Source organism: Danio rerio, chromosome 22, assembly GCF_052040795.2.
Source record: "Danio rerio strain M-AB ecotype USA chromosome 22, GRCz13ab, whole genome shotgun sequence".
Classification (NCBI taxonomy): Eukaryota; Metazoa; Chordata; class Actinopteri; order Cypriniformes; family Danionidae; genus Danio; species Danio rerio.
Genome location: NC_141042.1, coordinates 17,052,501 through 17,076,441, shown reverse-complemented (window position 1 = coordinate 17,076,441; position 23,941 = coordinate 17,052,501). Strand labels below are relative to the sequence as shown.

Here is a 23,941-nt window from a genome sequence, read left to right as displayed (position 1 = left end):
TTTGGCTTTGTGTTTTTTTTATTTTTGTGGGCTTTTCATATAAAATTTGTGAGATATAACATTGCATATATTCATAGATAGAGTTTCACCTTACAACAAAGGTCTTTCTACTAGATATCACATTAAAATAACCATGTTTGTTTGTTTGTTTGCGCATTTAATACCCAATAAAAGACTTAAAGGTACCAAGACTGGTTACTCAATCCTCTGCTAAAAAGCAGATCAAGTTCATACGAGTCAAATAAAGTGACAGAACATTTACTCAATGGATTCGTCGTTGCGGGATGCTTGGCTTGGAGGGGGCAAAGAAACTAACGAATGAGTGATAGGAAAATGGAGATGCGAATTAATGGTGTACCATGATCACAATGCAAAAGAACAGTCTAAAGGGTCATCGTTATAGACGCACAACATTATCCTGGTTTATGTACACGTTCCTGTACCTCCTCCACCATCCAAACTTGTAATCCAAACATAATACTGAAAAAACCATTTACAAAATGGCCATACTTTTCTCCCCAGATGCCGCCAAGAATACTTAAAGGTCATTACCCACTTGAATTTCCAGTATGTACAAATTTGTCTTAAAGACGTTGAGCTGCGCCATCATTTATTCACAGTCATGTCACTTCAGATGTACGATTTTCTACCTTCTACGAAAATGCCCAGTCAATGAAATCCCAAGAGTTATACCTCTATTAAACTTCCATTGTATGGGTTTTCAATTATGTGTCTTTTGGGATTCAGCAGCCCTATCTCACAAGGAAATTTAACTATTTTACGCATTGTATTTGTATGGAAACATACAAATTTAAAAAAAATGTGCTCCCTAACCCCAACTTTAGCCCTGCTCCTCATTGGAGGATGAGCAAATCATACTAAAATGTAGGAACGAGACTGCACAAATGAATATGAATTAGACACTATATAAAAAAGTTACGAATTCCCATAGGATTGCATTGGTTTCACAGTCAAAGCCAGTTCCTGGAGGGCCGCAGCTCTGCACAGTTTAGTTTCAACCTTAATTAAACACACGTGATCAAACTAATTGAGTCTTTCAGGCTTGTTTAAAACCTACAGGTAAGTGTGTTGAAGCAAAGTTGGAACTAAACTGTGCCGAGCTGTGACCCTCTATGAACTGGCTTTGACACCTGTGGTTTAGAGTGACATGAAGATGCTTAAATGATGGCAATTTGCTGTGAACTACTTCATTTCTTGGACTTTCTTGCTTCAAATGCTCATTTTTGTCGCTAAAGTCCGGCTGACCTCCATACCGTCAGTGTACCTGATGAGGCGTGGGTACCATTCACTCTGCTTGTTTTCGTTTTCAGGTGGCGATCCTGTGGAGTGTGGATTAAAAATCTACCTGGTGGTCTTCCTCCGTACCAGTGTTTCTCCACGGAGGGCGTTAACAGAAAGTCTTACGTAAGAATATGCTTGCACACAACATGAACATACGCTAGTTGTCAGCCCGAGAAATTAGTCTGTCAGTGTCTCCAATCAGTCACCGCTGGGCATTTCCGTCCAGCGGTAGGCTGGAATGGTGTAGTCCTCTTGCAGAGGGCCTGGACTCCACTGATGAGTCCTGGTCCTCAGTAAAGCTCTCTGGGCTGGCGTCCCCATCCAGCAGACTCCCGCAGCTGGAGTTGGGGCTTAGCATCTCCTGAAGGAGGTCGTCCCGCACTAGAGTTGCATCTCTGCTATCCCGATTGGCCCGGGCGGGAGCTTCACCGCCGACCATGTCGTCCTGGTCGTTGAGGAGCTTAGCCAGAAAGTTGATGTACTTCATGGCCAGACGCAGGATCTCGTTCTTGCTGAGTTTCTTGTCAGGAGGGTGTGTTGGGATGAGCTTGCGCAGCTCTGCGAAGGCACCGTTCACATTCTGCTGTCGCCAGCGCTCGCGACTGTTCGTGAAAATCCGTCGCACAATTTTGGGCTGCGAACCTGTAGAAACAAAACAAATAAACTGTCAGCAAAGAGTTTTCCAAGATTGTCAGAGTACATTTTCCACACTAAATTGATTGTTCGCCCAACAATAGCTACGTTTCCATCCACCTATTTTTATGGGCATTTTGGATATGCGCATGAAAAAAAATGTTTGATGGAAAAGCCAAGATGTGCATTAATGTTGAAAATGTGCATAAATATATTTTATATATATTTTATTTTATACATATTTTAGAGCAGTAATCTCAATACCGTGATACAGTGAAACCTTGATATTTATGTTTAAGGTTATCATACCATCAGAATCTTATACTGGCCCATGACAAGTTGTACCCACATAAATGTCTGCTTCCAAGACGATAATTTGATGTTGCTGTACTGGTTGTTACCAAGTTACAGACAAAAATAACATGCTCACAACATCCAATCAGATCAGAGGAACCGAAAAGCAATGTGGTGTTTACGACATCACAGGGAAGGAAGCATTTAAAGGCTTAAAGCACAAACTGTTTCTCAATTCTATGACTGTATTTGCATGCAATTGACGAGTAGTCGCACTGTTGCAGGCAAACTAAACTTTAGTGACAAGGCAGCGATGACCCAATCGGGCCAGTAATGATGTTGTCTACTGTCCTGAGCATCTGTCACGCTGGCCCTAGGCCATCGGGCAGTCCTTACTGTTAAGCCCTACAATGATTCTAATCCTGCCTGGAGAGGGCTGAAAGACGTTTAGGGACTTTTACGGACAAGTTATAGAATCATATTAGAGACTATTGTTTAGTATTATTTTAGGGTCTTTATAATGTGGCCAAACAACCATGATGTCCAAATCGCCAGTTTTTAGCATTTTTATTCATTTATTAGACGCCTTTATCCACAAACACTCAGGAGCAGCTTGGGGTTCAGTGCCCTGCTAAAGAGACTCTAGGGACCATGGTATTGAGGGTGGAATAGAGTGCTGCTTAGTCACTACCCCCATCTTGAAATCCCTGTCGATGCCAGGACTCAAACCTGCGACATTTGGATCACAAGTTCAACTCCGTAATCATTTTGCTACATGTAACAGTGTATGTGACAAATAAAGGCTTCATCATCATCATCATCGTCATGCCCATGTCTGCCCAGTCAGTTAAATTCAGAGTGGGTCAAATTCAGATCATAGTATGTGGTGTGGATGGGGGTGAGGTTTAGATGAGTTTGTGAATTTGACCTCACTTCCCTGATCTCTATAGGTGCATTAGCAGCAAATACTAGAGGTGGCAAGTCTTTAGCTTGCTTGTTAGTGTGACATCTCCATTGGCAGAGTCGTTGGTTTCCATCCTGCTCAGAGTGGGTTGAAGGGAAACTGAGGGCTTACATTGGTGCCGTGAGGTTTATGGGTGGGAGTGTATTGTGTTTTTAGTGTACTTTTAATTAGGGATGTCCCAATCAAGTTTTTTTGCCCTCGAGTCAGAGTCATTTGATTTTGAGTATCTACCGATACCCGATCCAATACTTTTATAACACATTAAAAAAGAATAAAAAAGAGCGAAGAAATAGATCCAGGATGATCCTTATTTTTTATTTAATTCACCTTATTTTAACATTTAACATCTCTGTTAACAAGCAGAGCACTTCTGTGAGGTAGCTTGAACAATCAAGTAATAAACAACATACATTCTTCACTTTTGGACCTTTGCGCAACAGAAAATATAAAAAAGAACCAATATAAAAACAAATAGCACCTCAACTAAAGTGTCGTCGTCAACTTTATAATACCTCCAGACCACTTTCTGCTTCAAGCTACTTCTGTGTTCTACTTTGCCAGCATTTAACCAATAGCATTTCTGCAACAAAGTGATGTCATCCTGCACGCGTAGTCATGACAGAGGTCTAACTCTGTGCCACCACATAACTACAGATGTGTTCAAAAATAATGAGAAAATAAATATACATATACATTCAAATCCTGATCTGGAGGTAACGTCCAATTCTGATCGAGTCTGAAACCACATGACAGGGCCCGATTTCTGATCACATGATCGAATCTGGACATCCCTACTTTTAATGCACCCAGTTCTCATCAGCAATTTTGAATTGAGTTCACACTCAAAAAATTATTTTTGCTGCTTGTTCAAACTATTTAATTCAAATGAGCTGAATCAACTCAATTCTTGAGGGTTTTTGGGACAACTTCATTGTTTTATGTTCAATCCACTTAAATTTGTAAAAAAAAAAAATTACGTTAACTTAACTAATTTGCATCAGGACAACATGAAGCAATTGTGTGGAACTCAGGATTGTTTACACTGCAGAGCAGGTTGCGGAGAATCGGAAAGGTGAATGGGGTGAGGTTTAAAGGTAGCAAGTAAACCTCCCATGGTAAGCCAAAATCAATGCTTTAAATCTCGCTGGGCACTGGTCAAGTAGAACCCAAGAGGTTTTTTGGGGTTGTCAAAATTAGCCTTTTTTTACTGAGTGGGTGAGTTCTTGTTCATAACACATGAGCAGCGTTTAATGACACGGTTGAGTGCTTTAACAGTGGTTTCCTTGTGAACACACCTAAGGTGTTCACTCACTTCTCACTGATAGATTAGCTCTTTATCTCCCCCTATTTAGCCAAGAATTAATTAACCTTTCTATTATCTATGGCATTTTACATTCAATTATTCAGGGCCATTTCTCATCCTAGACAGCTCTGTTGGAACAGGGCTATCAATGCTTCACTGTGCCTGATGCACCAGTGACTTCATATAATTACACTTAGTTAAATGGATTCCCGGCCTCTCGAGTTAAGGAATAATTTAAAGCATTTTTTTTTCGGAAAGGAAATTGTCTTGAAGAGCCGGCGAGGGCAGCATTACTTTTGATGCCCTGCTATATCGCCTGTGAACATATTGTGTCATGCATTCGCCGTGTTCATCTCATTAGAATCCCGCATCTCTTTCTCAACACTCGCAGCCAAACACATTGGATACATTTGCATTTTTATAGGCAACTCACAGCTATCTCTCCAGTGCATACACTGATTTTTTTTTTCTATTGGCAACTGTATGCACTTTTTCCTCTCTTTCTTACATGATTAATCATCTTTGTTTCATGCAGCATTTTGTTAGCAGTTTGTGTTTTTACTTTAATATGGCATTTCTTGCTTAGAATATATCACAGTGCATCATTCAATTGCAGAGTAAATCAATTTTAATTTAACGGAAATCATTTGAAATTCTTAAATGTTTTCTTTTACTACTATTGGCTTCTTCTGTGCTTGATTTCAGATCGAGAGACAAAAATGATGAAGAGAACGTCAGAAATGAGAGAACTGCATACTTGGTAAGATTTAAAATGCTCTTACCATCGTTGATTTCAACCTCATAAGGTGCAGGTCTGCGCTTGACTCGATTGCTAGGATACATCCCATACTGTTCCGCATCTCCAGCAAAACCACTGAGGAGAAACACACAGTTCAGCATGTGGGATTGAAGCAATGAAAAACAAATATACAGTATTTTAAAAAATGGATGCTCTGTTGCAGATTATTCCTGTTTATCTTATCTTTATTCAAATGCCATTAACCAGAAGAGAATGGGATATTGAAATGTCATTAATAAAGACACTTGAGTGCTTTTTTTCTTCTTATTAATGACATTTTGTCCTCCATTTCTGTTCTGTTCTTTAATGTATTTAAGATAAATACTTGAATAATAAAATAATAATAAGATTGAGTGTTTACCCCTTTAAGATGCACTCCTTGAAAATAATTTTTCGCCCACGCTTGCATTAGATAATATACTGATACAACTCTGATCATTAATAAGCAATTCAAATAACAATGATATAGCCCATGGATAAAAGGTAAACAAGGTAGATTTGATGCCTGTTTAATACAGTAACATTTGATCTTTTCACTGTATTTTAAGTTTAAATGATGTATGCACTTTTTTCTTATTATTCGTGACGTTTTTCTTAAATTTTATGCATGTATTTAGTATATATTAGTATTTAGTCATTAGAGGATGTCAATAAATAAAGAATAACACATTTCAGAAATAGTTAAGCATATATAGTGTATATAAAAATAGCCATTAATGTATTATTCATTCATATATTACACTGCTAATAGAGAAAACAAATATATATTTAATGTAGGTACAATGGAAGAAAATAGGTTAAATTTAAAAAAACTGTTAAAATCAGAAAACGCACCTGTATATAGAGCCTAAATTAAATAATGAATATAAATGTCATGAAGAAAAAACACCACTTTAATACATACTTTAAGCTTGGAAAGGGTAAAAATATCAAAATAGGTTAATATATGAAGAGGTCAGATGCAAAAACCTCTAAATGCCATCTAAACTTTATTTATTTTATTTAAAATGAGCATTTTCCTCAGGCTCTTGTTATGTAGGTTTAGTGATTTCACTTTTATGTTGATTAATAGAGTATTTTTGTTGCCTGTAATGTTAAAAAACATAACAGGAAAGGAAGGAAATTTTAGATGGCATTTAGAGAATTTTGCATCTGAACTCCTCATATATTAATCTTTTTTCATGTTTTTACTTTTTCCAAACTTGTTTTACTCTCTAAATTATTTAAGTGGCCTTTTATCTTTTTCTTCATGACATTTATATTCTCCTTTTATTCATTATATAATTTAGGCTCTATATAGAGGTGCCTTTTCTGATTTTATCATTGCATTTTTTCAATCTATTATATATTTTGTGTTCTCTATATCACATTCGATAGCTACTGGAGAAAACAAACTGCGTGTTTAATGTGAAATGAAACAAATGAAACGAAACGTCGTTAAAAATAAGAATAATACAAACTATAGAATAAAATAGATATCATGATATCATGACTAATCTAAAAAGGCACTTAAAATAGATAAGTTAGCCTTAGGAAACGAAATACATATGAAGGTAGAAGAATATATCGAATATGAATAGCAAGATTAAAAAAGAAATACATTTTGCCTAATACGTTTATAAAATGTAAAATGAAAAAATGGACAAAAAATAAGAGTACATAAAGTGTTATACTTTCATTTCAGCTTGTTCTATCATCGAAAAGGGAAAGCGAAATATGACAAACGAATAGAAAAACGAAAAAATGAAAATATTAGGCTATTGCATCAATATATTTGCAAAATAACTGCTCAGTTCTGATAGCATTATAAAACATATATATTAACTATCTTAAAAATGTATTATTTGTCTTAAAGTATTTAGAGAAAGCCCTAAGAAAATTAAAAACGAAACGATTTAAAAACCTTTGGAATATTATAATGCGCAAAAAATAAAGCAGACTTGAACTGAACATCAGATATTCCCTGGATGATCTTCTATTTTTGAAGCATTCAGAATTACTTACTATTTAGTTCCTCACCTACTTTCTGTGCCTTTAATTGCATTGAGTATAAAGCGGCGTTACCTGTTAATAGTGGCGAGCGGCGTCGTCATGTTGCTGTAGAGCATCGCTCGTGCCGGGAGAGGGAAAGCGGGCGGACTCAACTGCACCATTCGAGTGTCGCTCAGCGGGTCTCTGGGAGGCAGTGGCAATGGAATCGGGGGTCTGCACAGCTCAGTGGTCTGCACCTTATGGCTGAGTTCTGCCTTGAGCTCCCTGCCTTTTATATCCGCGCTCCCTCCTCTCCTGGACAGCTCGATCACCGCCACCTCCTTTTTTAGCTCGGTGGCGTGGTGAGCCGTTTCCTTGGCAACACCATTGAGCTCCTCGGGGAGGCGATGCTCTCCTGTCTCCGCCGTCGTGCCTTCCTGTTTCCCGCGCGCGTCTCCATCCCCGCGTGGGGGAGAAGCGCAGCCCTCCGCACTCGGGCTCAGCGGAAATTGCTCGGATTTCAGTTTTTCCATCATCCTTCGGCGCGATCCCAGAAAATGTACAAAGTGGTATCCAAATCAAGTTGTAAATCCCGGTTTAGCTTCTCATCCGAGGTCACCTGTGAAAGAACACACCTTTATGAACGCGTGCGTGAGTGAAGGAAAGGAGCTTTTTTAACGCGCATCCTTTCTGTCCACGGCGCGCGCGTGACTGGAAACACTGACAGTACAGTAATGAAGCTCTATGACAGCACGTGTCATCTGTGTCTGCTGCTGTATCCATATAAAAAGCCTGTGAGATCAGTTCTACGCGCTTTTGCTTTCAATAACAGGAAGGTTGGACACTCTTTAAAATGTAACGGCTTTATATAGATGTCGGTGACTCCACTGAGGACATCTTTGGATCATTTACATTCTTTAAACTGGAAAAACATCTTTGTTATTGAAATGTTCTTCATTCAAGAAATAAATGGATGTTTTTTTTGGGATGGTTCCTTGAGAAACCAAAAATGGTTCATCTGTTGACTCTGTTGAATTTTTTTAGGAGTTCTACATGTTTGTGGTGTGGTTTTATGTCTTGACCTGACCTTGGTTTGTCACTGCTCTGCTCATGGTATCTGGAGATAAGCCTGTTTCTTCGTTGGGACAGAGCTTATCTTCTGCTAACATGGTTGTACATTTATAACAGAATATGATCTGCATAATTATTACAGGATGATTCAATAACACATACCCAGATTGGCATATTAAACCGTATTTGAATGTCAAATAAACGTAATTATTATTATTTTATTTTTTTTGGCATTGCTCGCCAATGTAAACAAATTATATCATGTCAGTGTAAATATCATATTTCTATTTATTAGTCACTAGTGTTGTTTTGTTTTATAAGCAAAACAGAAGCTTAGTTTATGGCGTTGTATTTACATATTTTATTTAATCCATACTTTAAGCTGAGATTACGTTGCGTTTTATTTATTTGTTGCACTTTTTAATGTCATTGCTTTTTATTTCAGATGGTTAATCTTTCAAAAACAGTTAGCTTGTTAATTTGCCTGTTTATGTCTTTAATAATATCGTCGGTGCAATCCGTTATGATGTGATGCACGTTATATGTATATGTAGCCTAGTTTTTATTATGTATTGTTTTCAGCCTCTTCCATCTATGAGTCTTGGCAATATTTTGCCAATTTGTTTGTGTGTAAATATATTGCCACTTATTTATTAATGCATTAATAATTACCCTATTTGTATTTACACAGAACAAGCTGCAAAATATCACGAAGAGGCATTTACGCAATTTAAACTGTTTAATTGTGTGTTTACTCAGTATAGTTATTTAATAAGAAATATTATTGTACATTTGGATTTTAGCAAATGTTGTGAGTTGTTAAAATAAAAAGGTTTTGATTCAGACATGAAACGAGCAGATTTAACGGGGATAAAACAATATTTAAGGTCGCAAATAGACACTAAACTCGACACGTGAATGACAACTCATTTCAAAAATACAAATAAATCATATCCGACTTGTATAGCCTAGTAGCCTAGCTAAAATATAAATGTCCATTTTAGTTTTAGAAATGAAGAATCCTATAAGAATATTATTATTAGGAGTGTTATGAGTTTATATGTCTATTATCAAAACGAAAAGAAAATAGCGGGCCCGGATGTTTTTAATGGAAAATCGAAACGAATTTCCTAACTTTTAGATAGGAAAAATCATGTCAAAAATGCTCTTTAATTAGAAATGAAATGCCAAATCGATTTCTGTATTCTGCAGGCTCAAGGGCCTATATGCTCCAGGACCGAATACAGCCAAATAAAAATGCCATAAACCCAACATGACAGCATATTAATCATCTCGCGTCGATAGAACGCCTAATTATGATCTGCGTTAGTATCAAAATAGCGCAGAAACACCAATATTCGCCTCTTACCGTCGTCGGGCGGTGGATGTTAGTGTGTGCATGGAGCCATTTTGTGGAGGGTCATCCATGTCTGAGGTTTTAGATGCACTGAAGTGCTGTGTGGAACTGGAAGTGAGGTCTATATAATTCCACATCACGTCCAGCGCGCGCCTCTCAGTATGGGGAGCGGAACACGGGCGCAATGTGGCCAGGCGAGATAAGAGCGCCGTGGCGGCCACTGCGCGGTCGATAAGCCCCTAAACCCATTATTTATGAAATGATTCATTATTATTTTGCTTTTTATCGAGGGCAAATGCGAAGAGAAAAATATAGACTTATATTGTGAATGGATATGCATAAAAAATAACTCAGCAGATTGAGAGGGAGGGGAAAAACCAATGCGTAATATTGTCGAGCTGCTTCAGGGCTCAATCAGAAATTAATTATGCGGCCAAAAGTAACACATTTTCAGTGATATCGGCTGGGGGAAAGTACCATTAGCGGCAGTTTGTTTTACACATTTCAGCGTTTTCGGGCGTTCAGATTAAACTGGAAGTCGTGTTCATAACATAACCCTCAGTGAGTAAAAATGTTAGGCAGGTTATTAAGGTAAGCAGACGCAAATTACAAACGCCAACCCAAGAATGCACACGAATAATATTTCTGAATGATTATTTAAGGGGATATTCGATGTCAATTTAAGGTAGAGTTTTTTTTCTTTTGTAAATGCCTGATAACTAAATTAATGTATTTATTCAGGATGCACAATATTTATTCTATTATTTACTGTTATTACATTTGTCGGAATTGGACAGTGTTGTAGTTTTTATTGTAGATTATTTACCCTGCTCTCCATACATGCATGTTAAAATATTTTGTTTTTGCTACATTATACATTTTAAATGTTTTAATGCCTTATTGCACTAAAAATACAGGATAATTTGGATCAATTTTAACATTTTGTAAATAACTAAATTCTATATACTATTTCATGTTTTATAGGCTAATGGTTTATTTTAGTTCAACTTATTTTATATTATTCAGTTATTCATTCATTTTCTTTTTTGCTTATTCACTTTATTAATTTGGGGTTGCCACAGCGGAATGAACCAACTTATCCAGCACCTGTTTTACGCAGCGGATAGCCTTCCAGCCGCAATCCAACACTGGGAAACACCCACACACACTTGAACACACTCACATACACTACGGCCAATTTAGCTTATCCAATTCACCTGTACCGCATGACTTCGGACTGTCGGGAAGCCGGAGCACCCGGAGGAAGCCCACACCAACACGGGGAGAACATGCATTGCAAACTCCACACAAAAATGTCAGCTGACCCTGCTGTGGCTCAACCTCCTTGCTGTGAGGCGATTGTGCTATAACTGCTCCACCCTGCTGCCTATTTTATATTAGTGTTATTTAATTAATATATTGGTCACAGTCATAAAATGTAATAACTGGTGCATCCTTGAAATTCAAGTTATTTAATTCATAATTGATACACTCTAAAAATGTTTTTTTTTTTTTTTACCCAAAGTTGGGTAAAAATATGGACAAACACAACATTTAATTATAAAACAAAACTGTATGTTACCCAATGTCCATCTATAAACCAATGTAATCATGTCATTGGCCCATGAACATTTCTTGTTATGGAACTATTTCATAACTGTAACAAGAGGCATTCAATAAAAACTCAATGTTTAAACAGCTCTCATAATCAATAAGGCTCCTTTTAGATTCTCGGAAGCTTTAGAAATTAAACATGTCAAAAGAAAATACAATGGGATCATTGTTTTTGTTTACATCCCTCAAAATGGTCTATATGCTAGCATTTCAAGGGAAAATAGTAAGCTGCAATGCATTTCGTCAAATGTTTTTCCTTTTCAATGAAATGTTGACTGACTACTGAAGATGTTTCCCTGATGATGGAGATATGAAGCTCATTAATTCGTCATCACCGTGATCGTTGTCAACAAATTTACTCCAGCATTAACACAGATAACCGTAATTGTCAACATCGGAGAGGGGTGTCAGGTATAGAGGAGAAGACAGACACTTGGTAATATATCTTCATGAATGAATGTATGAAATACACGCAGAATAATATGTGGGAAATCAGCTCCATCATCTGAGAGCCTTTGATCTCGGGCCTTTGTTAGTTCATTGCTACGGATTTTGAGTGATTTGGGAAGGATGCCCTGCGAGACTCGCCAGAATTTGGTGTAAACCTCAAAGGACCACCTTGCGGAGTGCGATAAGACGGTATCAGTGAGCCAACGACCTCGGGTTCATCCATCAGACAGGGATGAGAGCCACTGGGTGTACTAGAGCTGTTTGGCAGACACTACCACCATGACAGCTTCCTCCCATGACAAGCTTTTCCCCGTGTTTGCTCAATCCAGTAGACCATAAACTTGCTCTAAATTTACCAGCATTATTTCCAGGTGTTAATAATAAACGCCCACCGCAAGAATATTTAATTCACCATTTCAAGATGCAGACTTGCCCTCTCCATCTCATGATGTGCTCAAACCGACCCTCTCACACTTAAGGTGAGTTTTCCTGTGGAGTTCTTCAAACTAGGACTGTTTGGAAGTGCTAAATTTCACTCTTTCCCCCATAAACAGGAAAGGACTCTTTTAACACTCACAATCCGATAATTTTCACTACCTGTCACGATTCTGAGCTGAGCTCGCTAATGTCACGACCAACTTCCTGTAGGGCCCACTCGGTGAAATGGGTGAGTTACGAGCGTTTGACGGCGGGTTGGGGAAACTCCAAAGTTTTCATTTTAATATACACATTTAAAACTTTGGTTTTGAATAACAAAGGTAGCCAAATAAAAAAAAATTTTTTTAAGCTAAATAGGCTAGGCCTACACATGGGTGAACTAAGTTGTCAGGTCCGTTTACACGTTACCAAAAAATACTAGGAGTATTGTACAACACGGAATCCTATGGTAAAACGTCCCCCAAAAAAACAACAAAGTACTAATTACCACATATTTTTGTGAGTTACAGTTGATGTTTCACCAAATGAAACGCGATTAATTTTTATAAGTGGTATAGGGGTGGTTCGACCCACTTCACTGACAAAGGTCCAGAATGTGTCCCATACATGAGCTCATTTGTCTTATTTTGATTGCTATGCCATCATAAATAGTGAAAATAACCCATCAAAAAAAAAGTTTTTTTAGACAAGGTGCCTCTTCTGTCGCTCCAGTGTAACTTCTGTTGATCAGTTTTGGCCAACGCTAACAAATATTTTTCATGAGTCTAACATCCTGTGCAAGAAAGCATCTGACGCAAGAGAAGTCCTCTTTCGTTACTGCACTTTTTTAAATAGAGAAAATATTTTGCAGGGGAGTTTTAATGTAAATCCTGGAACCGAAAATGACCAATAAAAAGGTGTGAAGCACCAAAAGTGACCAATATTAATGAATTTGAATACTATTTTGGCTAGTGTTATCAATAAACTTTACTGTTTTGGTTGTAATGACTGTCTGCCAATCTGTTTCAACTAAAACGGTGCTTAAAATGTCACTAAAATGCAGTATTTAAATGTAATAGTAGCCTAAATGAGGCAAATAACCGCAAAAAGATCCACTTTAAAATAAAAACCCCACCCCCTTTCACCAGGCTGGCTACAGGCCTAGTTGTCGTCTGAGGTATAAGCTGACAGTGAGAAAACAAATAGTGCCATAAAGTGAATAGACGAATTTTGAGCCAACGTTAATAGCAATGCCAGTTTTATTAGACAACCATTAGAAAACAAGCAGAAGAAGAAACTCATAATAGTTTTTGGGTTTTAATTATTTGTTTGTTTGTAGTGTGGCATGTTTAAGTGACATGGCCAATGATTTCGGGATTTCGGGTGAAGAAGGCGGCTCATTCTCATTCCCAGGTGCGGATTTAACCAATAAGGTAAGCGGCCGCTTAGGGCCCCAGGAAGTCGGAAGGCCCTCAAATAAATACCTATAAATAATATTGCTTTAGATTGTATTTTGGGTCACACTTTATTTTAATGGTCCGTTTGTTGAATTTAAGTTACATTGCATCTGCCAGCTAATTCTCATTAGATTATAAATAGACTGTTAGGTTAGGTTTAGGGTTGGGTTTAGGGTAAGTTGAAATACTTGCAAAATGTCTTATAGTTAAATGTCTGTTAAAGGAGCAGTATCAACAGAAATTAAGCAGACAGTCTACTGATGCTCAAATGCACCATCAAAATAAAGTGTTACTGTATTTTTTGTGAGAGTCTAAACATTTTAATTTAAATTTGAATTATTACATGCGCAAATGTGTCCACCTCAAAACTAATTTGTTTAATTATTGTTTTTAGTTGCGAGTTAACTTTAAGAAAACAAATCATTTCAAAAGTTTTACAAGATGTTGCAAGATGCTTTACTATGTTTATATTTTGCATTAAGATTAAATGTAGAAAAGAAGACTGAGTGGTATACGAAAACAAAAAACAGCAAAATAAACAAAAATAAAGTACAAAAGGGGCATTTTAGAACTTTTTGGCCTCATGGCTGCTTAGGGCCCCCAAAGTCACTAAATCAGCCCCTGCTCATTTTACCATACAGGAACGTAGAAAGTAATGGTTTTTGAAATATTTTTTTCACCTCATAGCTCCTTCTGTACAGTAAGAAGGCTAAACAAAAATAGGCCTATTTCAAAAACATGTTACCGAACCCTCAGTTTAATAAATGTGAAATAAAATGTGCAAGAAAAAAAAAGAAAAATATGTTTTGTAAAAACAAACCTCTAGCCATTTGAGTGCTGAAAACTGAATTAACTAATGGGAGATCACTAGCTGTGCACTTGAGATTTGTTGCCATGTAAAAATGGCTCTAAATTATCTCCAAACGTATTTAAGTGTTGTTGTTTTTGTAGAAAAGTCAAAATAACCTCTTAATAATCTAATTTTGATTGACAGCCTAAAAATACAAATTAAGGGGTTGTTCAACAAAAAAAGCAATATTTACACACTATTTACTCACCCTCAAGTGGTCCCTAACATTTATGAGTGTCTTTATTCTGTTGAACACGAAATAATAGAATTTTGAAGGAAGCTGAAAACAGCTGTAAGCATCAACGTCTATAGTAGGAACAACAAATGCATGGATGTCAATGATTACAGGCTTACTCAAATTAGTCATTTGTTTTGGAGTTGGAGTTTCACTGTTTGGTTTTTGATTCACTGAAAGAGCCGACTCATAAGAATCAGACGTCCATGAATAGATCTACCACTACATGAACCCACTATCACTGAAATAAACCTGTTTATTAAAGGAATTTGTTTAGAAGAGTATCGCTGTTTCAACTTGATTTCTAAGAGAAAATGGGAACGTTTATAGTTTAAAATAAAGATTTACACCCTCTATAGGTAGAATTTGGTATTAACAGCAACGTGAAAGTTTCCCAGTGCCACGTCGCCCTCTAGTGACATTACACTCAAATTTAGCATGCATGATTCTGTAATGATTGCTAATTCAGAGAAATTATGCTCACTTTACAGGATATAGGCTTTAAAAAATGATTGTGATGTAAGCCTAAGATTTAAATATAAATAATACAGGGAAAAGATAATACCAATTAAGATTCCGGTGATATGTCACTTGTAATATACCATTATAACACCACACGAAAGATGCGAAACGTTTAGCTTTTAGCTCATTTTAAACAAAAATCATCTTTAGTAGTTCAAAACCACTTCTAGGAGGGAAAATCAACAATAATTGCAATGTAGAATGACAAACATCTGTCATAATCTGATCTAAACAATTCCATTAGTGACAAATCTGTTAAGAATAAGCCGTGCTTTGATATCTAAATGTTTTCAGAAGAGCAGATCCTCAAGTTTATACAATCTGGGATCAATCTGATTTACTGTGCATGTTTTCTTTTTGTGTCTTGCAGGTACCTAAAATGTCCACTAGATAGAGCTGTTCACTAAGCTCCTCCTTCATTCGTGTCCCCCATCTTTAGTCCGTATATGGTCATGCAGTTTGTCTTCAGTGAAGAGAAGGAGCTTTATGGAAAGTTGTTTTCACAGGGAAGACATTCTTTCCACTTAAACCAGGTCACGCCACCCCTTTCCTTCTGACACACTCGCTTTGCGAAACCTACAAGGACATAGTAAAAATATGGATCTTTAATAAGGCATCAGATTTTCATGAGCATGTTTAAAACAATTCCCCAGTGCAGCATTGACCAATTCTGCTTGCTTTCTGTATAACAGAACGTGAGGAAATATCAGTTATATAATCTACAGCCGGTTGTGTCCAGTACTCTAAACAGTGTTTCTTTTGTGTCTCTGAAGGTTTTGGGAGAGAAAGGGCGGCTGCTGAATCTCTTGTTACAGAGTCAGCAGAATTACTTGGATCTGGCATGGACTTTTATGTGGTTATTGTAAGTTGTACTACAGTAACCCACTGCTGGATCAGTGTAAATGACGCTGCATCATGCAGTGAGAGCGGAGAAGAAATGAGGTCATGAGTAAACAGATGTGAATGGGGTCAGTGTGCTGTTTTTCTAGTCACTTGGCAAGAAGTTGAGGGTGTGTTCCTGTTTTAGAGGGTGGACTTGCTTGATTCGCAGAAGTCATTTAAAACATTGTGGTCATATACTTTACAAAAAAGCATTAGTGATGAGTAAAATATGGCATTTACATTCTTTACAAAAAAGTGATTGTGTCATGGTGAAATTACAGTATAATAATTTACCTGTTACTCCAAGAATATTAAGCTAGTGCTATGATGCATGGCCTCAAACATGCTTTTTTTCTTCATAAAAGTTACTTCTAAAATAACAATTAATTATCATATCATACCCAGCAGGCACACAATAGCCCCTTTCACACAGTGATACCGGTAAATATCCGGAAAATTTACGGAACGACTTTACCGGTATATTCAAAAAAGCGCTGTTTACACAGGCGAGGACGTTACGGAAATTTTCCGGAAAAGAGCATTCACACATCCATTCCAAAATACCGGTAAATTCTGACATCATTCACCACAAATGAGCTTTAAACGGCTGCGCTTGTATTTGTAAACATTTGACTAAATTACAAACTCTTTTGATAATCAATATTGTAAACAACTTTCACTGGATCATATTCGCATGTCGAGATGTTCATAATATGTGCGTGTGCAGGCACTCACAGGCTGTTTCATGGGCACACGCAAAGCTTGAAGGTAAACAAACAACGGCTTATCATAAGCATCTTATCGATGATTATTTGCACAGTTGGCATTAAGAAGAACATATAGACGTTATCTGATTAACTTCTAGCAGCTAAATGTGTCTGGAAAAATATTCAAAGGCTTTTATTCTCACAAACCGCGCGGACGTAAATGCGTCTGACTGTTGTGATTGGCTAAAGCAGAAGTCTTACGTCAGCACGTTCTAGACGTGCACGAGCTTATTCCGGAAATCTTCCTTCTGCGTTCACACAGCGCAGCATTCCGGCAAATTGCCGGTAATGTTACAACTTCTCTTTCCGGAAAATAGCCAGAACGAATTTACCGGTATTTTCAAAAAGGACCTGTTCACACATACAACCTTTCCGGAAAATTGCCGGTAATTTTCCGGAAAGGTCTGTATGTGTGAAAGGGGCTAATGTCATAAGACATTAATATTAGGTTAGATTTAGGTCGTGATGTCAGTTGACCAAATTTCAATGTCTAGCCAGCATCTAAGGATAATGTTATTTTGTCGTCCAATAGTGACGTCAAATGAAATTGATATTTGATTCATTTGAGATTGCGTTGAAAAGTGACCAAATTCCAACGTCAAATCAACATCATATTGACGTCAAATACTGACATTTATGCGTCAGGTATGGCAAACAAAATCCAACATCTTATAGACGTCATAGTGGTAACATCCACACAACGTCATGGTGTAACATTATTAGACATTGATATTTGGTTGATTTTAGGTTTTGTTGGAAAGTGACCAAAATCCAAATTCGAGCCAACATCTTAAACCAACGTCATATTGATGTCAAATACTGACAATTATTCGTTGGCTATGGCAACTAAAATCCAACGTCCAATAGACGTCATAGTGGTAATGTCCACACAACATCAAGCTGTAACATCATTAGACGTTGATATTTGGTTGATTTTAGGTCAATGATGTCCAGACTCGGTCCTGGAGGGCCGGTGTCCTGCAATGTTTAGTTCCAACCTCAATCAGACACACCTTGGCTAGCTAATCAAGATCTTACTAGGCATTCTAGAAACATCCTTGCAGGTGTGTTGAAGCAAGTTGAAGCTAAAATCTGCACGACGCCGGCCCTCCAGGGCCGAGTTTGGACACCCCTGTTTTAGGTTGTGATAAAGTGATGATAATCCAACGTCAAGCCAACATCTTAAACCAACGTTATATTGACATCAAATAATGACATTAATTCATCAGGTATGGCAACCAAAATCCAACGTCTAATAGACGTCATAATGGTAACGTCCACACAACATCAAGCTGTAAGATCCTTAGATGTAGATATTTGGTTGATTTTAGGCTGTGTTTGAAAGTGACCAAAATCCAAAGTCAAGCCAACATCTTAAACTAACGTCATATTGATGTCAAATACTGACTTTTATTTGTCAAGTATGGCAACCAAAATCCTACATCTGATAGACGTCATAGTGATAACGTCTACACTAGTCAGCGTCTAAGGATAATGTTATTTTGACGTCCAATAGTGACGTCAAATGACATTGATATTTTGTTGATTTGAGGTTGTGTTGGAAAGTGACCAAATTCCATCGTCAAATGAACGTCATATTGACATCAAATACTGACATTTATGAGTCAGGTATGACAAACAAAATCCAACGTCTCATAGACGTCATAGTGGTAACATCCACACAACGTCAAGCTGCCACATTATTAGACATTGATAATTGGTTGATTTTAGGTTGGACGTTGGGTTCTGACATCAACACAATTTTAATTTCAAAACAAAATGCAACATCCCAACAACATTGGGGTGCAACGTCAATCTGACGTAACGCTGACGCACTGTGCTTGCTGGATAGTATCTTGTCTTAAAAAGTGCATAAACTTGCTATTAGTATAATTTCACGATAATAATAAAAAGGTATGTTGGGCCTGTAGCATGTTATAGCCTACAAATATATATTTTTTCGAAGCACTAAAGTGTTACCGCACTTTCAGAAAAAAAAATACAGTATCTGTCACTGGGGTGGTACTTTTTCAAAAAGAACATTTTTGTTCCTAACAAGTCCTTAAATGTACATATCGATACCTAACATACAAATGTGGACCACATAGTACCTTAATGGTAAAAAAGGGAACCTTAAAGGTACAGAAGTGTACCCTAAAAGTACTAATGCTCACCTGTAGGGTACAAAAATGAGCGTTTTGAAAAGGTACCACCCCAGTGACAGATTTTGTACCTTTATTTCTGAAAGCATCTGATTCCATGGTATAACCAGAGTACAGTATTGTAGGAGTACTATAGTGCCTTGTCTTACTGTAGTAATACCATAGTGTCATGGTGGTACAAGCCTGAAATGTCATCATGTTTCCATATGCATGGATTCACAGTTTTACTCAATGTAAGGGAAATGCAATGTAAATCGAAGGGAAATATTAATGACATTATATCATTAAAAACACATTAATGATTACCATATTCATAAAGTGATCTTTTTCCTTACAAAAAAGGTAGTGTTACTTTCCTATGGTCTTATTATGGTACACATATTTATATACCATGTTATGTCCATACTGTTTCAAGAAATACGCTGCTGCCATGACACAAACGTTAAGCTATTTTTACTTCCTCAAAGTTAACTCTGTGATACCACAATATTTCCAATGTACAATTTCAAAAAGTCTAAAAAGTAAAAGGTAAACTTTTTGGGGCTCTTTTTAGACACATGCCATGGTATTCTCAGACCTATCATGGAATGCTTTACAAAAACCATGACACTCAAAAGTCAGTACTATTATATATTAAAAGGTACAATAAAATCACCATCAGATATAAATACAGTAACATGGTACCACCACAGTAGTTTGTCATGATTGCTGAGGTGCCATGTCCATTAAAACCACAGTATTATCATGTATTCATATTCCATATACATTAATTCACAGTTTTAATAGGGTAGATATAAAAGTGGTAGATAGGTATTACTGTGGCCATCAAAAAATCATAATACCAGAATGGCAAGTACCGTGTAATACACACAATCAGAGGTTTGGTCTGATGGAATTTCTTCTAGCCACTGGAGAAATCCTACATCTGTTTACACTAAACATGCCACGCTGTGCATACTCTGCATTCCAGGTATTATGGGTCATTATTGAAGATAATTGTATGAGTGAATTGTGTAGGAGGAAAACAGCGAAGCATGAGATCATAAACGAGAGGAGTGTGTTTCATGGCTACAGATGTGTGCTATCGCACTCTCTCTGGCTCTTATCTCTGCAGGTTGAGAGCGTGATTCATCCATCAGCGCGGCGGGCGGCTCAGTCTGCTGTTTCTCAGCTCTATAAATACACATCCCACGCTAAATCTGATGCCGAGGGGGCGCTGCTGTCCAAGTGGAATTACCTCACAAGCGTGTTCATGTGGGTCTTTTACCTTTCCACGTCAAACTCTGAATCACCAGCCAGGTCACTGCATTCTTTTTTTATCACTGCACATCCTGGCGCATTTTCTTGGAGCGGACTGAAGCGGTGCTATTTTAAAACACAAGGTCGACTGGCTCCGCGTGGGGGGGGAGACGGATATGTCACATTGCTTTATGTTCATAGATGATCTGCCATATTAGCATGCCTGCTCCCAGACAGCCTCTGATTATGTTTTGGCTGGAGGCGTGGATGGAATCACGTGCGGACGCAAATGTATGTCTGAGCGTGTGCATCTCAGGTGTTGAACCCTGACCTCCAGGGGGTCCTTGGGCTCCTGGTCATGACGAAATTAGGGGACTGTCTGGTTGTGAGGGGGATGCCTGTCTGGGGATAGATTGATTTGAAGTGATGCTGTTTTGACCGGTGTGTGGCTAGCCCGGAGGGAGCATATGAGTGTTTTTTGGGCACTCATAATGAAGAACTACCTTGCAGACAGGCTAATGCGGATCACATTAGGTAGCATTACCATAAGAGAAACAAAAGCATCGAGAGCTATTGCAATAGTCCTTGCATTTCTTTTTAGCACACACCATTTACGACTTCACTTGCAAATTGCTTGAAAGCAGATCCATTTCTGAAGAATTTGCTTCAAAGCCTCTGATTTCTGATCTGATTTCTGTTTCCAGCTCAATCGGACTCAGAACAGAGTTTTGGATTTGATTACCAAACTGGCATTATAAAATATATGTGCTAAAGTTGCGTACGAGTGCAGACATTAGCATTTATTTTTTTCATTCTGGACTTCTGTCCAACATCTGACACTTGTTCTGCTCCAGAGGTGTGCCTGTACTAAGCGCACTTCAAGCTATCAAGTTCAGACAAAGCATTCTGGGCAGCGCTAGGTGTAAAGAGATTATATACCGTATGTGTTTTATCCTCTTCGTAAATGCGACTGGCTTTGAACAATAAGGCAGCTTGCTGGCAGGAGGTTGGCCCCCTTTGCCCCCGGGGTGTATGTGGGGGTTGGGAAAAGCTGTTGGAAGTATAAAAAACGAGGAGGGTGGTGAAGGTGGAAGGAGGGGGGGGCGATCATGCTGTTTGTGTATTGTGTCGTGATGGAGGTGTTGTGTGACATGAAGGGGTAAAAAAGGAGTCCTAGAAGGCGTACGAGGGGAGTGGGGGATGCTGAAGAACCTCTGGCAGGAATGTGTTTACCTCACATGCCCTGCCCCCCACTCATCCGTGACCCCCGTCACAGTTCCCAGGATGGGGTCCTGATTTGGGGGATGTGCCCCTTTTGTCTTGAGGTTTTTGTCGCTCTCATTACCATTTGACTCCTTGAGGGGTTTCACAGGGAATGGAGTTAAAGTTGGGTTCCCTCTAAACAATCTCTACATGACATTCCCAGCCAATCAGTCCTTGCGAGAAAAACAAATGCCATCCGAGGACATTCGTCTGTGGCTAATTGACGTAAATTTCACACATTTATGATCTTGTGCCCCTCCTCTATAGGATTCTGACATCCGTTGAGATGTGTCATTAGCTTGAGTCAGATCTCTGATGCACTCCTCCTCAGTGTCCTCTTGGGATGAATTTGCCAGTTCGGTCTACTACTTTTTCCCCCTCAGAGAGGAAGAGCTGTTATCAGGCTAATATCTGGCGTACCTCAGGGCTTGCTGCTAACCCTCAGAGTAATTGAAATAATAACGCGTGCTTGCCTGGAGCACCCAGAGTGATTACACTGTTTGGGTTGCTAATTCCACTTTCCCCTGCGCACAACTACAAACACAGTAATGCATCGGCCCGCCTCAGAACTCTTGTTTGTTGTTGTTCTGCAACTTGACGACTGTGCTTTCTTTCACCCCCAGGGGAGTGCATGGTGTTCTAGTCTGGTAAATATCTCCAAATGACCACAGCAGTACAATGGCTTCCTTTTGAAGGGGGAATAAGTACTTCTTAAGAATGGTTTGTCACTAAAAGAAGCTACTGTGTTGTGATAAAAATGGAGAGTTGGTTATGTTTTCATTAGCAAGATGACCTTTTTTCATACTTAGAAGATTGTTTTAATTCAACCAAGCTAGTTACATGTAGTTTCGTCAATGCTATCTGAAAAAGTAATTTTAAAGGTATTAAAATTGACCAGGCCTAGAACCGTCCTCAGTGTATGCCTTCTGTCAGATGAACACAGTTGGAGTAGTTTTAAAGGGCAACTATTTTACCCATTTTTCAAGATTTAAGGTCTTTTGTGTGTCCAGAGTGTGTCTGTAAAGTTTCAGTTCACCCATCAGATTATTTATTATACCTTTTAGTATATTGGAAGTTTCTGCTCTGAACACCATGTATCTGTTTTTGTGGCCTGTGCCTTTAATGCTATGTTCTCCCCACTTAATGTCAGAGTGTCTCAATCATCGCCTCGATTACGTCAGAAAAACAGCATAGTGACAGACATGAAGGAAGCAAATCTTTTGTAACGTTTCTGAGAAATACTACAGTAAGAACTTTCCCAATGATTATTTGATGTATTTGATGTGGAGTTATTTTGAGCCTTTCTGCAACGAAGAGTCACACACAACGTCATTACAAATTCCATGCATGCACTCAGCGGACGCGTTTAACTTTGCACTGTTTTTGCTCGCCAAATATGACAGGATACACGTTTAATATCCACTGCTATATGGAAATCCGTTATGTTAATGTACAAAATAAACCTGATTTAACACACACAATCCAGGATTGAAATGTCGTCCTTTATAATTGTACTGACACGCAGCTGTGGTGATAAAGATAGTAAAATCGCTGTTATTCATTACAAACATGCACTGTTTTAGAAACATTTTAAACTTGTAAAACTCATTCCTGATCACATTTGATGGTGATTGATGATCACAGCGAGCTGAACAGCTCTTTTAATCCCAGTTGCCTTGCACACCTCCTGTCTTGTTGATATTATATGGTTAATAGAGAGACATTGTAATATATGGCTGTCAATCAATTCAGTGGGCGGAGAAACCGTACTCCAACGTCATGTTGCAGGTGGGCCTCAAAATAGGAGGGATTTGGATTAAATTTTAACATCAGGAAATAAAAAAAAGAGAGTTATTGTGTTTATACACACTTTACCTTCACACAGTTCAGTCCAAGTAGCTTACAAAAGGGGAATTAAATTGTATCCTGGCTCTTCCATAATGGTGTTGGATAGTGGCTTTTATATTGAAGCTTCCAAAAGCGCACAAATCCATCATCAAACTAATTCATAAAAGTTTTTTTGTTTTTCAATTTTTCGTAAGTGTAAAACAAACCAAGTACATCAATTCCATCTGACAAGCTACACAGCAAAATCCTCTGAGTAAAAATTTACTCGGTTTAGATTTTAGAGTATTCGGTCCCTCTCTAAATTAAGCCAAAGTTACTTAAGTAAATGACACTATGAAAGGATTAATAAGGTGATGATTAATGAACACCTGCTGTCAATAAACAGAAACACAGAAGAGAAACATACAACTGACTTCAGTCACAATCTTAGATGAAATCAGCTGAAATATAATCCCTTCAATCTCTCAAAATCTCAGCAGAGGATCATTAAGTAACTCCAAAAACAGCAGCATTACTTATTCTAGGGCCAGACGGAATCTGT

At 38.0% G+C, this 23,941-nt stretch overlaps 1 protein-coding gene and 1 long non-coding RNA gene across 11 annotated transcripts in view; one reads left to right on the top strand and one right to left on the bottom strand.

Annotated features, from left to right (window-relative positions):
- Window positions 1-9,795, bottom strand: tal1 (T-cell acute lymphocytic leukemia 1). Of its 2 annotated transcripts, none has more exons than XM_087302372.1 (4): window positions 9,707-9,795; window positions 7,360-7,901; window positions 5,279-5,370; window positions 1-1,944 (listed from the first exon to the last, which is right to left on the bottom strand). In XM_087302372.1, the coding sequence occupies exons 2-4, from the start codon at window positions 7,800-7,802 to the stop codon at window positions 1,505-1,507; spliced, it is 975 nt and encodes a 324-aa protein (XP_087158498.1). In that variant the 5' UTR covers window positions 7,803-7,901; window positions 9,707-9,795; the 3' UTR covers window positions 1-1,504.
- Window positions 1,235-23,941, top strand: part of LOC147831543 (uncharacterized) — a 45,918-nt gene continuing 23,211 nt past the window's right edge. The window contains exons 1-4 of one of the 9 annotated variants that reach the window (XR_015521849.1): window positions 1,235-1,425; window positions 5,202-5,256; window positions 15,610-15,772; window positions 16,013-16,208. This is a non-coding gene — a long non-coding RNA (uncharacterized LOC147831543). Of the gene's footprint in view, window positions 1,426-5,201; window positions 5,257-10,146; window positions 10,286-10,776; window positions 12,238-12,312; window positions 12,426-13,514; window positions 13,609-15,609; window positions 15,935-16,012; window positions 16,209-23,941 lie in introns of those variants that run through there. The other 8 variants (XR_015521853.1, XR_015521851.1, XR_015521848.1 and 5 more) reach the window with 8 other exon arrangements.